The 15,883-nt window shown below is 44.7% G+C and overlaps 1 protein-coding gene and 1 long non-coding RNA gene across 4 annotated transcripts in view; one reads left to right on the top strand and one right to left on the bottom strand.

Annotated features, from left to right (window-relative positions):
* LOC116082201 overlaps positions 1 to 4,060 on the top strand; it is a 6,934-nt gene extending 2,874 nt beyond the window's left edge. Inside the window, exon 2 of the long non-coding RNA XR_004115208.1 lies at positions 3,642 to 4,060. This is a non-coding gene — a long non-coding RNA (uncharacterized LOC116082201). The remainder of the gene's footprint in view (positions 1 to 3,641) is intronic.
* Dcdc2 (doublecortin domain containing 2) overlaps positions 1 to 6,081 on the bottom strand; it is a 162,275-nt gene extending 156,194 nt beyond the window's left edge. For 2 of the 3 annotated variants that reach the window (XM_031359050.1, XM_031359051.1), the window contains exons 1-2: positions 5,937 to 6,081; positions 4,825 to 5,184 (exon numbers count right to left, since the gene is read on the bottom strand). In XM_031359050.1, the coding sequence (XP_031214910.1) occupies positions 4,825 to 5,117 (293 nt within the window). In that variant the 5' untranslated portion in view covers positions 5,118 to 5,184; positions 5,937 to 6,081. Of the gene's footprint in view, positions 1 to 4,824; positions 5,563 to 5,936 lie in introns of those variants that run through there. The other variant, XM_031359049.1, reaches the window with a different exon arrangement.
* Between the last annotated feature and the right edge of the window lie 9,802 nt (positions 6,082 to 15,883).

Here is a 15,883-nt window from a genome sequence, read left to right as displayed (position 1 = left end):
TGTGAGCCACCATGTGGTTGCTGGGATTTGAACTCAGGACCTTCGGAAGAACAGTTGGTGCTCTTAACTGCTGAGCCATCTCTCTAGCACCCCCCCTTCCATTCTTATTTTCTTTTTTAGAGGCAGGGTTTCATACACTAAACACTAGGCTTGAATTTAATGTGTTGCCAAGAGTGACCTTGGCTTTCTGATCCCCCTTGCTTCCACCTCCCCAATGCTGGGGTGACAGGAGTGTGACACCATACCTGTGTTATGTGGTGCTGGGGCTCAAACCCAGGGCATGTGAATACTCTACCAACTCACCTGCTCGCTAGATATTTAATGTAACTCTATTCGATGAATCCTATAAATTGTATTAATTCCATTCATTACAAAACTGAGGTCAAAGAAAGTAGTGAAAATCTAGGAAAGACAGACTGGGGTGTCAAAGTAAGAGCTGGGAAAGACTAGGAGAGTTTCCCAGTGACCCTGGCATGCCCAGTCCTGTGGGGTGATGTGGGCATTGGATAAGCTTACAGACACATGAGGGTGGGGGGTAGTTAGCCTCTGAGCCCCTTATCATCCCATTCTTTCCACTACTGATACTAACCAGTGACGGGGGCCTAAACACAACCTGAAAATGTGTGATCAAGGTAGCCCGTGTGATCCAGTTCCAGTTTTAAATGCTTCTGAAATTGTCTTATAAATTAAAAAAAAAATCTAAGTAATTATTTTAGTACAAAAATATAAATCTAGCTTTTCATTTATAACTACAATTAGAATCTCAACTATCTTAACTACTGTAGCAGACAGGTTGTTCAAAGAAGGGTTTATTCAAATGCTAAAGGCACCTGCCATCAAGCCTGACAGAGTTCTATCCCTGTGACCCATATGGTGGAAGGAGAGAACTGACTCCCCAAAGTTGTCCTGTGACTGCCACCTTGTCACTGTACCTACACCTTGACACACATACCTACACATAAATACATACAATAATAATAAATGCAATAAGTCCAAGTTTATATATTAAAATTAAGTTTAGTATTGAATATGTTCACTATTGGCTAATGTTTGGGGGGGTTGGGAGCAGAATTGATATAAAATCCAACTACATTTCCCTATGTACCTAGCATTGTGTGAGAGTGTGCACAGAGGATCTCAGCAATGAAATGAGCCTTTTGTGAATTTCCTGAAGGTGTGTCTATCAAAAAATAAAATAGTCTGTTGTTCCCAGTTTTATATTCTAAATGTCTCAGACCTAACAGGTTAATGGAGGTGAGACAACTCCAAAAATGTATGCGAACAGTTTTAGAGTTGTATGTGTATGAGCACGAGCATTTGTATGCGTGTGTGTGTGTGTGTGTGTGTGTATGTGTATGCGTGTGTGTGTGTGTTTTAAGTGTGTGCGTGTGTGTGTATGCGTATGTGTGTGCGTGTGTGTAAGTGTGTGTGCATGTATGTGTGTGCGTGTGTGTAAGTGTGTGTGTGAGTGTGTGTATGTGTGTGTGAGTGTGTGTGTGTATAAGTGTGTGTAAGTGTGTGTATGTGTGTGTGAGTGTGTGTGTATAAGTGTGTGTAAGTGTGTGTGCATGTGTGTGTATGTGTTTGTGCTTGGTCGTGCATATGCTACAGCTCTCATGTGGAGGCTGGTGCACAGTTCTGCAGAGTGGGTCCTCTCCCTCCATCTTCACATGGGTTCCAGAAGTCCAACTCTAGTCACTAGGCTTACAGCACAAGCACCTTTACCCACTGATCCATCTTGTTGGCCCCAAGAAAAGTTTGGGGAAAGTTTTACTTTCTAAAAGTTCTGTAAAAGAATGGTCTGAAATCTACCTGAACCTTGGAGATTGCATAAAAATATTAGAAATGCCTAAGTGAAAGACATCCCAGCAGGAAATTGTTCTCTTTCTGACAACTGTTTTGCTGTCTTCCCCGACATTGTCGGCTCTAAGTGAAAGCCCCCGAGTGACAATCACACTCTTCAGACTCTGTGGTCCTACCAGTTGCTTTGGTCGTTACACAAGCAATGTGTGCAATGTTATGAAATACTAAGCTCCAAACACATTCAGCGCTTACTCTTCTTAGTGTCACTCACCACAAGCACAGGGAAAGAAATACTGACTGCTACTTGAACTCCAGTGTCCACATGGAAAACTAACCATGGGGGTTTCAATAACAAACTCGATTTCTGTGTGCTTATGTGTGAACTAAAAGCAAATGTTAGCCCTGCAGATCCACTATATACATGTAAGAAGTGGTTTGTAAAACAAATTCTGTTTGATTGGACACTGTAGCTTATTATTCTGAGTTGGTAGTACCACACCAACAAAGAGAGATGAATGATTAAAGTTTACAGCTTCCAGCTGTTCAAATCTGAATGAGATTTCCATTCTGTACTATTACTGTACTATATTATCATATAAGTTTTATAATAAATGTATGTAATTATATATTATAATATATAATATAAATTATTCTGTATCTAAGTGGCTGTTTTTGTTGGATTTGAGGTCATTGTTGTTTGAGATTGGAGCTCACACTGCCCAGACTGGCTTTGAACTTACTCTGTAGCCCAGGCTGGTCTTAAACTCCTGCTCTTCCTGCTTCTATCTCTCAAGTACTAGGATTACAAATCCTACTACACCTAGCTAAGGGAATAATTTAATTCAAAATATAGACATAATTCAAGATACTGGCCATAGTTACCTAATATTTATAAAATAACACTGGTAGTTACAAAACCCATTTATATCCATAGTTTTTACTTTTTTTTTTTTTTCATTTTAAACATAGGGTCTCATGTATCCAAGGCTAGTCGAGTACCACATGAAACCAAGTGTGGTGAAAACTGAGAGATAGAAGCAGGCAGGTTATAAGGTTCAGGCTGACCTCGAACCTCCTATGTAGCAGAAAATGACCATAATTTATGATCGTCCTGCCTTACCTCTTAAGGGATCAGGTTATAGATGTGTACCACTATTCCTGGTTTTATGCAGTTCTGGAGAACAGGGACTTTGTGCATGATAGGCAGCACTCTCCCCACTGAACTACATCCCCACCTTCCCACACTGGCAAGACATTGACCAGTTTATTCCAAAGACTTGTCCAAGGACACAGCTACAAGTAGCTAACAAAGTCTAAGTCCTCTGTTTAAAGTTCCAAGTTTCTGGAGGTGGAGGCAGGATGTCAGGAGTTCAAGGTCATCCTTGGATACCTATGGGGTTAAAGGCCAGCCTGGACTCACGAGACTGTCTCATGGAAACGACACAAAAACAGTTCTAAGTTTCTTTTAGACATAGGGTTCCACTGAGCTCTGTTCTCAAGAGTTAGGTAAATCGTGTTTAAGGGAAGTTTCAGAGAAGGAACAAATAAATCCAGAAGTATCCTTTGTCTTTCATAAGAAGAAAGTTTCCGTTCCCAGAGAGCAGGATCCCTCGAGCTCAGCTTGTGCCAGCCAAATGAGCACGACAATAATAGGGAGCTTTCATTTTGGTAAAAATGCTTCTATACAAGTAGAAAATAATCACAGGAAACAGATTTATAGTAAATGTTTTTTTTTAACTTTTGACTCTCCTGGGGCCCACGATAAACTTAAATTAAAATATTCTATTTTAAATCTATAGAATATAGAATTGTCTATAATTCCACAATTCCCTTGGTAGATACAACTGAGAGAAATGAAAAGCGGTAAACAGACGTTTACAGAAGCATTCTTCATAACATCCCCAAAGTGAGCAACCCAAATATCCATCAGCCATAAAGGATGAAGGAAAATCATTAGATCCACGTTGTGGGGAACTGCTCAACCATCCAGTGACATGGACATACGCTACAGTGCGGATGACCCCTGAAAAAGTGTTACAGTGGCAAACAGAGCAGACCTAAAGTCCATGCGCTGTACTATTCTATCCCACAGACACAGGAAATAGCTCCGTGGTTGCCTCATGCCTGGAGGAGGAAGAAGTGGGAGGTGGTCCGTTTCTTTTGGGGAGTGATTGAAGTGTTGTAAAAATGGATTTCTAGTGATGGGTCACAATTCTGCAAATCACCAAAGTATCTGTCAGTAAAACCTTAAACCACGCCTGGAATGTAGCTCACTATCCTGCCCACTCGTGACAACTCTCAGCTCTCAACTCCCACATAAACTTAAGTACTTTTCTTACTGTGCCCGTCTCTTTACGATTTGCATTAGAAGTATCCGTGTGCAGGTTGGAGGTCCTCAAAGACAAGTCAGCTCCACAGACCGTAAGCTTCCTGGCTAATTCATGGTAAATGACTGTGAGAGAGCTACCTATCCACACACGCCTGTGGGTCCTAGAGATTACCATAGGCCAGACACAAAAGTCGGTGGACTTTTCCAAGCATTTTCTGACTAGCACCAACACCCCGGATACAGGAAGAGGGCACAGAGCCTGGCTCTGTGCATTGGGCTTGCAATGAAGGAATTCAAACAATGAAGAGGGAAGTCCTAACAGAGCATCCAGCCCTTGAATTAATTCGTTAAGGTTTTGTTTTGTTTGGGGAGGAGGGGGTAAAAGGCTTTAATACAATAAATAAATAAACAAACCTGTAATCCCACACTTTGGGGGCTGAGGCAGGAGGACTGCGGAGAGTTCTAGGTCAGCCTGATCTAATGAGTTCAGATGAGTATTGCAGACACTGTCTCAGAATAACAAAATAATGCTGCTGTTTCTACACTGTTAAGCCATTCGCTTAAAATCTGCACCTACTGCTACTGAAGTTAAATTCCTCCTCCAGTTTCAACTCTACCATCTCCCTGCTAGACTCACCCGGAGGTTGCCTCCTATCCACCACACCCCACAGAGCCGGGGCACACAGACTCACTTGAGTTTCTTGAAAGCTTCCGGGCCCCCAGCCACATAGTTGCCCCCGCTCTCTATCTGGTCCAGTTTCCTGATGCGGTGGCCGGTCCTCGGGGTGTAGATGTTCCTAACCGCCCCAAAGGGCGCCTGCACACCGCCGGTCACTTCCTTGAGGAAGACGTCGAAGCTGGACACCTTCTTCTCGTGAATGACGACGCGGCGCCCGGCGAAGAAGGGGTCCCCATTGCGGTACACCAGCACACTCTTCACCACCGGCTGCGACAGGTGGCTGGACCTGGAGCTGGGACCGTTCATCTTCCCCGCGGGACGCCGGGCCCGCAAGCCCTCCACAGGCCTGCACCACCAGCTAGTGGACCGCCTCCTGCAGGGACAAGGAAAGCTACCCGCAGGTGAAGAAGGGCCAGCCGTGCGGGGCCAGCCCCAGCAGGTAGCAATTCAAGGAAGGCGCGGCACGGACGGCCAATCAGCGCTCGTAGGCTCGCACACCTGTCTCCCCCGCCCCACAGCATCCAGGTATGCAGTCTGCGAAGCCACGCCGCTCCGGCTTTAAACCCCTGCGCGAGCCGGGACAGGAGGGATAGCGGCGGCCGCGCGCACACTCAAGCGCGCACACATGCACCCGGACTCCAGTGCACAGTAGTAACATGGCGAGATTCAGTGCCCTAGCATCACGTCTGCGTTGTTTCTCCCAAAGGCTTCCATTTTTCTTCCCCTGGTCTTGCACTCTAACGCCACCTGCTCATTCGCTCCCCCCCCCACGCCCCCCAAAAAGCCATTTCTACCCCGACTAAAGTTGCCTGGATTTTCACTTAAGGAAAACGAAATACTTTTTTAAAAAAAATGCATTGAGAAGTTCGGGCGCAGTGGCGCACGTCTATCATCCTAGGATTAGGGCAACTGGGATTGGAGGATCGCCTCGAGTTCAAGGACAGCCTAGACTACTTAGAAAGTTCTAGGCTAGCCTCAAGTATAGCCAAACTAAATTAATATCAATAAACTAAATAATTTGCAGTTTAGAAGCAGAGGGACAACTCCTGACCCGGGCGCTCCATTCTGGCCAGCGCCGCCCAGTGGCGAGCCTCGCTCGGGTGGGCCCTTCGCGGTGGTACCTACCGACACTCGCGGGCAGTGGGGGAGGAGCTGGGGGAGGGGCTCAGGTGGGGGCGGGGCGGCTTGCAGACTCTGGGGCCCGCACCGCTGTGAACCCTAAGCGGCCGCGCGTCTCTAGCACCGGTGCTCCCGCCGCCGCCGTTAGTGTCTTCAGAGGGCCCGCCTAAGCCCGCGGGGAGCCCAGTTTGTTTTTTTTTTTTTTTTCCTTCTCGCCGTTTCCATAGCAACTGCAGCCTCGCGCGGAGAGCTAGCTTGTGAACTAGGCCTGGAGCGCGCCTGGCTCCCTTGAGCTTCTCTGGCTCCCTCTGGCATCGAAGTCGTAAGGGGGTTGGGAATGAAGTTATCATACCAGCGTTGTGCCAGGGTGGCGCTTGGACACCCACACACAGCTAGGTAGGTGAGACCCTACAGTATTGTCTGTGCTTATTATGTGACGAAGGGATTAAAGAAGATTTATGTGACGAAGGAAGAAGGTTTGCTGTGCCCACAGCCTCCATGCTGGCTGTGTAAATGATTAGATCCGGCTGTGAAATCCAGGTAGAGTGGAGATTTTAATCAGGAACTTTGGCAAAGCTGCAGGTGGTGGAGCTCGCCTGTAATCTCAGCACTGGGAGGGCAGAGGCTGGGGGATTAGCCACAAGTTCAAAGCCAACAGAGTATGATCCTACCCACCCCACCAACACCCCCTCCCCAGGAAAAAAAAAAAAAAGAACTTCTGCTAAAAGCAGAATAGGGCGGATCTTTGAGTTCAAGGTAGCCGCTTACATGGCCAGTTTTAGGTTAGCTAGGGCTACATAGTGTCTAGAAATGATAAAGTAGTCATCACCATCATCATTATCATCATCACCCTCCTCCTTAATAGAGCCGCTTTGTCCTGTCCAGTTTGTATTTGCAAATAAAAACACAGATATAAATAGTTCGCTGAAATGAGTCAAACCACTGTTTCTCTTCCGCCTATTAAGCCTTTGAAAATGTGTACATTGTTAAAGCAGGCACTGCCTTTTGAACGGGAAATGCCCCCAGAGGCTCATGTGTTTGGAGATTTGGCCCCCAGCCAGTGGAGTATTTGGGGTGAGTGTGGAACCCCTTCAGAGGCGGATCTTGAGGGTTACAGGCTTTCTCTCCAGTCTCTGTTTCCCGATTCACATAGTTGTGAGCAAGCAGCCACCATCAGCTCCTGCTGCTGCCAGGCAACCGCACGCCACTGTGTTCTCTAGCATGATGAACTAACTGTATGTAACCCCTCAGACGGTGAGCCAAAATAAATCCCTCCTTATTTCACTTGCTTCTTGTTAGGTATTTGGTTACATAGATGGGAAAAAAAAAAAAAAACAGCAAACAACAGCCAATAACAGCAGGTGTTCCTAATTCATCATATTTGAGCAAAAATAATTTTTTAAAAATTGTACATTAATCATTTAACAACGTACCAAGCATCATGTAAAGCACTTTACACACATTATCTAATTTAATGCTCACAATAAATTTAATGCTCTTCAGATGTAGAAGAGGATGTTCAGAGAAACTGAGGAAATTTATCTGAAGTAAGTTACACACGAGGCTTCAAACTCCATCTGCCTCCTTACACACAACCCTTAACCATGCTGACATAACAATATGAAATATGAACCAACAGGAGGGGATCGCAATATGGAACAGAACAATTGCAGTTACACACACACACACACACACACACACACACACGAGAAAGAATCTGACATGGCTCAAACTAGCCTCAAACTTGCTCTGCAGCAGAGGATCATGGCGAGCCTCCGTCCTCCTGCCTCTATCTCCTGAATACTGGAATTGTAAGTGTGCTCTGCTTCTGTGTGCAGTCCTAGGGATCACACCTGGGGCTTCATGCATGCTAGGCAAGCACTCTACCAACTGAGCTACATCAGTTGCCACAGAAATGTTTTAATTAAAATCGTAAACTATAATGGTGCCTTGAACATTGGCAGTGTTCAAGGGGTCAAAGAAAACTGTGTGACACAGAGAGTGAGAGGGGAACTTGTGGCTCTGGGGATACACAGGTGGAAGGTCAGTGGGAAAGGAGCTGTGAACAGTCAGCTAAGCACTCAGACCTCCAACAGTGTAAAGCTCCCTGCTGCCCACACACACACACACACACACACACACACACACACACACACACCCCAGAATGAAACTGCTCAAACTGCTTCCCACCACAGAAACAGAGCGCTAAATGAAGGTCACAGTCATTCTGGGTGTGGGTCACCAGTCACGAGTCTATGAAGCCACCCACATCTGTACTTCATGCCTTTTATGGATTTATCTCCTGAGTCCACTCTTGATCACGGAGCCTTAAATAAAAGCTTACCTCCATTCTCACCTCCCTGTGCTGAATAAAAAGGGTAACAAGAGAAAGCCGCTGAGCACTGGCTTCTCCCTTTCTCCCAAGTCCCGCTTTGTGAGTTGTGGGGTCGGGAGCTGCTGCCACCTTGGGTCTACCTGCCACCATGTGTCGCCCTCCTCCATTAAGTTGCTTATTAGGTATTGGGACAAAACAATGAGAACACACCACACATTTTTTTAAAGATTTATTTTGTTTTGTATGTATGAGTACACTGTAGCTGTACAGATGGCTGTGAGCCGTTATGTGTGTGGCTGTTGGGAACTGGATTCAGGACCTCTGCAGGCCCCGCTCACTCCGCCCTGCTCGCTCCAGCCAATCTCCTTACGAGTGGTTGTGAGCCACTATGTGGTTGCTAGGATCAGAACTTAGGACCTTTGGAAGAGCAGTCAGTGCTCTTACCCACTGAGCCATCTCACCAGCCCCACCACACATTTTCTTAAAATATTCTCTTTTTCTTTGTTCCGTGTGGGAGGTTTGAATAAAAAGGACTCTCATAGGCATACAAGGAATGGCACTGTTAGGAGGTGTGGCCTTGATTGAGTAGGTGTGGCTTTGTTGGAGAAAGTGTCACTAGGGGATGGCCTTTGAGATGTCAGAAGTTGAAGCCTGGCCAGTGTAGCATTGCCTTCCTTCTGCTACTGATCTGGATGTAGAGTTCTCAGCTCCTTCTCCAGCAATGTCTGCTTGCATGCTGCCATGCTCCCACCGTGACAATAATGGACTAAACCTCTGAACTGCTAGCTAGCACCAATTAAGAGTTTTCCTTTATAAGACTTGCTGTGTTCATGGTGTCTCTTCACAGCAATAAAATCCTGACGAAGACCTTCCCTTTCTCTACAAGTGGACTCCCCTTACTCGTTTGCTCAAAGCTGGAACATGAACATTGCTCTTCCGTATACATTTAATGTCCTCAGAGAAACAGCCAACTGCAACACAAAATAGAAGTCCGTGTATCTTTGCCTGCCCCCTGCCCACCCCCATGCTCCTTTCATTTGCTGAATTGGTAGCAAGCAAAGGTCAGATGTGCCATAAAGTAGAATGAAGTTACTCCCTGTGGAAGGATGCTGCCGTGGGTGGGACACACTTAGACAGGCAGGAGGAGGTAGCCTCTGCTAAGTGTGTAAAAAGTACTAAAGAGGAACAGGATGGCCCAAAAGGGCTCCGGACTCTGGAGACCTCAAATGTTTTCTACTGTGTTTTTCTGCTGACACAATGCAACTAAACATACAGCATGCATTTGTATGTGTTCTTCAGCCACCAAGATTTACCAACCCTACCCCTTAAATATTCTTAAATTCCCTTATTCCATCCCATTTCTACTTACACAAAGCCAAGGAGCCATCCCCTAAAGAGTGACCTTATTTCCAGTTGGGTTTCTCTATTTTCCCTTCTCCTCAGCCAGCCAGTCTAAAAGACTGCTGCAAAGCAAAGGTATTCCTTCCCCCTTCCAGCTTAAAACTCTGCTGCTGCTCCTTCTCCTGGTGGCACATGCCTTTAACCCCTGCACTTAGGAGACTGAGGCAGTGGATTGCTGTGAGTCTGGGGCCTTGATCTACACTCTGAAGGTGCTTTTCCTTTCCCTGGGCTGAAATCAGGAGTCACCAGCTTGGAATACCCTGTCCTGCTACCTCTCCCTCGCCCCTCTGATGGCTCTCCCTACACCTCTGTAATCCAAAGCTTGGATCTCCTCTTCCTTTAACATCCCTTTGGCCGAGCTTTCTGCCTCCCACCCTCTCCCAATCTCCATTTATCTGGCTCAGTCTACACCAATGTGTCAAGCCTCTTCTTAAATATCATTGCCCCAGGAAATAATTTCTGTGTCACTCCCCAGATCAGGATGAGTACCCCCATGGATTACTATATAATGTTCCTCCACCATTTTACCAACTGTAATTGGGTCTTTGTATATTGATAGGTTTAATTATGAACCTATGCGTAAACCTTTGTGTGTAAATTTCCTGAGGGGGGAAAAATCTTTCCATTGCCTAGCACAGTAAGGAAAAGTAATTATTTTGTGAATGAATAGAAAATATATTATAAATGTTAAGAAAATAAGCTGTTAAAAACTGGAAAATGTTCTTATGCCACAAATTACAGTTTCAAGCAAATAACCATTCAATAACTAGAAAGTTTGGGGTGACTTGGGAGGTTTGGGGGAATTTTAGTTTTGTTTTTGAGACAAGGTTTCACTAGTACTGGGTTTCTGTTTGTTTGTTTTGTGTATGTTTGTTAAAATTAGTAGTTTGGCTTCAAATAGAAAATGCCTAGCTGTGTGAAGATGGAGTCAACCCCCCACATACATACATACATGCACACATACACACACATACACACACATACACACACATACACACACATACACGCACATACACGCACATACATACACACACACATACACACACATACACGCACACATACACACACATACACACATGCACACACATACATGCACACATACACACACATACACATACACACATATACACGCACACATACACACATATAAATACACATACACACATATACACGCACACATACACACACATACACACACACATACACGCACACATACACACACATACACACACATACATGCACACATATACACATATGCACACACATACATGCACACATACACACGCATACACATACACATACACACACATACACGCACACATACACACACATACACGCACACATACACATACACATACACATACACGGCAAGTGCTCAGTTACTGAGCTAGGATTTTAATGTTTATGCAAGACAATAGGGACATGAATGAAATGTGAAGCCAGCTTCATTCCTTGCTTGTCCTTCCAGAGCATTCGTTGCAGCTGCTTTTCACATCTCAGTCCCTGAAGGAGCAAGAACTTTTGGGTTTGGAGCTACAGTTACAGGCAGTTGTAGGCCACCTGACATAGGTGCTGGGAACCAAACCTTGGTCCTCTGAAGAGCAGTAGGCTCTCTATGGCTGAGCCATCTCTCCAGTCCCAAACTAAAACCCAGGGCCTCAGTCACAGGAAGCAAGCATTCTACCAAGTGAATTATAGCTCCAGCTCAATTTTCTCAGATATTCTCATGGGTAATGGCTGCTGTTTCTGATAGGCCCTGATACATCTTGTCTGTTCTGGTAATAGCTAAACTCTTCCTTGATGTGCTAGGCTACCGACACTTCAGTCACCTTGGAAGTACAGATGCCTAATAGGATGGGGATATAGCTCAGATAGACAGCTTGTATGAAGCCCTGGGCTGTAGCTGCCCGCAGCTACACAAACCGGGTTCCTGAGAGGAAAGCTGGAGTTTTGGATTGGGGGGATGGGACAGAGAGAGAGAGAGAGAGAGAGAGAGAGAGAGAGAGAGAGAGAGAGAGAGAGAGAGAGAGAGAGAAAGAGAGAGAGGATGAGACCAAGACAAAGTTTCTGATCAAGGCCCAATGTTTACTTAGGAGTCTGAATATATAAAGGACCCATGCCCCTCAATGCCAGGATCTTGTCACATCATCAGCATCTTGTTGCTAGTCAGGAACTTGTCAGGCAGGCAGACTAGGTAATGCAGCAGGTGGTGGCTTCTTGTAGGAAGCTGCAGAATCGGCAGGACAATAGACTTCTCCTAGGTTGGAAGGCTCCATCCTAGGTGGGCTAGCTGTGGCAAGGCAAGGTCTGGACCAGCCTGCTCCAGGCTGGGGGAAGGGTACACTGGGCTGGACGCCAGTGGCTGGTTCTAGGAAATAGTGTCCTCATCTCTTCTATACAGCCAAATAATATAGACTCTGTCTAAACTTGCACCTTCTTCTTCCCCTCTCTAGGTCATGTTTGGTCTTGGAGCTAAGTGGGAAATGCTTGTTCTATAAGATGATCATAAAATTAATGAATTAAGATTATTTTTGTTTTGTTCTGTTTTTTCATTTTGTTTTATGTGCATGGTTGTTCTGTCTTCATGTATGTCAATACATTATGTGCACACAGTGCCCAAGGAGGCCAGAAGAGGGTGTCAGAGCCCCCGGGACTGAAGTTACAGGCAGTTGTGAGCCACCAGGTAGGTGCTGGGAATTGAGCACAGCCAGTGCTCTTGGAGCTAGAGAGATGGCTCCACGCTTAAGAGCATCAGCTTCTGTGGCCAGCACCCACATGACAGCTCATGGCTGGCTGTAACTCTAGTTTCAGGGCCTCCAATGCCGCCTTCCAGCCTCTATGGGCACCAGGCATGCACATGATGCCAGGAAGGCACGCGGTATGCATACTTACATTGCAGGCAAAACACTGCATAAAAATAAATAGTAATTTAGGGGCTAGGAAAGTAGATCAGTTGGTAGAGTGCTTATTTAGCATGGCTGAGCTCTTGGCTTTGATTCCCCAGCACTACATAAACCAGGCATTATAGCACACTCCTGAAATCCCAAAACTCAGGAAGAAGGACCAGAAGTTCAGTTATTCAAATGGCGACTGCTTCAAGATGGTCATAGGTGAGATCCTTGAGACCCTTTCTTTAAAAAAAAAAATTACTAATAATACTTAAGTTGATTTATCTCCTTTTTTGATGAGCAATCTCAACCCCTAAGAACAAGAAATCTTGTGTGTTTTTGTGTAAAGTCATGTATAAATAATGAAGTGAACCCCAAAGAAACCCTTAGGTATTTATCTCCAAATCCTATGTAAAGCAAAGACCATGTTTCTATGAGTTTCTATTTTCTTTGAGATGCATACAGCTTCATGATGAGGGACCAGCACATGTGAAGGCTTGCATGTGATCTGAAAATGTGAATAAATGCTTCATTCATGGTAAATCTAGAGACAGGAAGAAGGAAGCTGGGAGAATGGGTACAGACAGCTGCTGTCTTCTCTGTGTTGTAGAAAATAGCACTGCGTAGAGCAGTCAGTGCTGGTATTGAGTAAACGTCCCTGACAGCCAAATGGGGTGTGCACATTCTAAGGAGTTGAATCTTTACCATGGTACACCCAAACACTGTGTTTAAAGCTACAGTGGAATTTATGATCTCTGCTTTTACTGGCTCTTAAGGAAAATGTTAGTAGAAAAGTATTCCAGCAATATTCAAAAGCATTCTTTGCTTGCTTATTTATGTATTTATTTATTTATCTTGCTGTTGTTTTGTTTTCTTTCGTTTTGGTTTGGGTTTGGGTCTGGGTTTTGGTTTTGAAACAGGGCTTCACTATATATCTCAGGTTAGATTTAAACTCACTATGTAGCTAATCTCAAACACCTAGCAATCCCCCTGCCTTAGCCTCCTGAGTGCTAGGGTTACCATAATGAGGCACTTTGCCTGCCTCATCCTTTTTACACTGTCAAAAAATGCTGGATTTTTTTACAAGTTGACCAAAAAGGGGGTGAGAGAGGAAAATGAATGAATGTATACATCGGAGGAAAGAGACAAGGAGGGAAAAGGGAGTGAGAGAGGAAAATAAATGAATGTATACATCGGAGGAAAGAGACAAGGAGGGAAAAGGGGGTGAGAGAGGAAAATGGAAAAGCAGAGAGGAGGAAGGAAGGGCTGTGACTCAGCTCTATCTACTCCAGAAATCCACACAGATCTAAGTGTGTCTCAAAGACTGTTAGGTAAACAGAACAGAGGTATTTGGGGGTGTTATTGTTTTTTAGATAGCTGGTTTAGGCCTCACTATGTAGACCAGGCCGACCCTAAAACTCACAGAGATCTTCCCGTCCTGACTCTAGAGATTAAAGGCTTGTGCCCCACTCTTATGGAAAGTGAACTTTAATGGAAAACTTGGGCATCTTCTGAAGAAACAACTCCACCTCTGAAGTAAGAGTGGGTAAAAGTTAAAAGTTTGGTCACAAGAGAAGGGCACCTCTGCCATAAGTTTCCAATCTCTATGACCTCTATGATCTCTATGCTGGATTTTTTTTCAAGTTGACCAAATATGCTGTCAGTTTAGGAGAAAATAGAATTTAAAAAAGCTAAAAAGCATACGAAAGCAGAAATTGTAGGAGGTCAGCATGCCTGGAGACAGGGTTAACACTGTTCCAGTCCCTGCCCTGGGACCAGGGACTGATGTTCAGATGGCCACAGAGAGAAGCAGGCACTGAGGGAAGTCTAGGCCATCCACTATGGAGAGCCCAAGAGGCCCCTAAGGGAATGGGGAGGCTCAGGTTAAAATGTAAATAAAATGGAGAACAAAGAAATGGTGCCGGCTTCACAGAACCTGTACAGGGAAGAGATGGGCTCCTTTAACATCAGGGTAAGGGCAGGGAAGAGATGGGCTCCTTTAACATTAGGTTAAGGGCAGGGAAAAGATGGGCTCCTTTAACATTAGGGTAAGGGCAGGGATGGGTCAAAGAGATTACAGAATTCCTGATGGTTCACAGTCACAGCGATCAACCCCCAAAACTATAGAATCTCATTAACTGTATCTTTGAGCTATAAAAATTAGAGACCCAACTAATTTCCAACTGCTGAAATAGATAATATGGAGAAGCAACACAAACCAAACAGAATTTCATCTTAACTTGGAAAACCAGGGTCAAAGTAAACTTTAGGAAGTAAAAGGAAACTGCTCCTTACAAAAGCAGAACTTGGGACTGGAGAGACAGCCTGCTGGGCCTTTGCCCAGACAAGTCAAACAAGCCTGAAAACCTGGGTTCTGTCCCCAGCAGGAAAACAGAACTGATTCCCAAGAGTTGGTTGGCCTCTGACCTCCACACATACACCATCACTTAAAAGCCCACACTTTGACACCACGTGCATGCACACATACAGATAAACTTAAATTTTACTTTATTGTTGTTGTTTGTGTATGATCTTTATTGAGGCACCGCTGTGCACATGCCAGTGTACATATGAAGGTCAGAAGAGACTTTTAGGAGCTGGTTCTCTGCCTCCACAGTGGACTCTGGGGGTGAACTCAGGTTGCCAGGCTTGCATGGCAAGTTCCTTTACCTACCAAACCATATCTTTGGCACATCATCATCATCATCATCATCATCATCATCATCATAAATTTTTAAAATGAAAAAAGGGAAAGCTATAGTGTGGATATAGTCAGCAGAACTGAAAGCTGTCTCTTGGAATATTTGCTATATAAAATCCATCCTGAAATTAACTAAATGTAGAGAATTGTAAAGGCATGTTAGGAGTGATGGGTAAAGTCAATAATCCCCGCACTCAGAAGGCTGAGGCAGTAGGATTGCCACAAGTACAAAGTTAGAATGAACTACAGAGTAAGATTGTATCTTAAAAAAACAAAAGTAAAAGAATGATGTTAAGAACAATGGTGAGAATGGGAAAGATGCAATAGCTGCCTCAGACTTCTTTACGATGGAGAGAGGGCTCAGTGGTTAAGAGCACTGATTGTTCTTCCAGAGGTTCTGAGTTCAATTCCCAGCAACTACACAGTAGCTCACAACCATCTGTAATGGGATTCAACGCCCTCCTTTGGTATGTCTAAAGACAGCTATAGTGTGTACTCATATACATAAGATACATAATTCTTTTTTAAAAATTATACTAAGGACACCTTTGTTAATAAGCCTGAAAAGGATAAGATAAGCGTGTTCCTTAGAACATAGAAACTCTCAAATCTAAAAAAACAAAAACAA

Source organism: Mastomys coucha, unplaced genomic scaffold (genome assembly GCF_008632895.1).
Source record: "Mastomys coucha isolate ucsf_1 unplaced genomic scaffold, UCSF_Mcou_1 pScaffold7, whole genome shotgun sequence".
Classification (NCBI taxonomy): Eukaryota; Metazoa; Chordata; class Mammalia; order Rodentia; family Muridae; genus Mastomys; species Mastomys coucha.
This window is presented reverse-complemented; position numbering and strand designations above follow the sequence as displayed.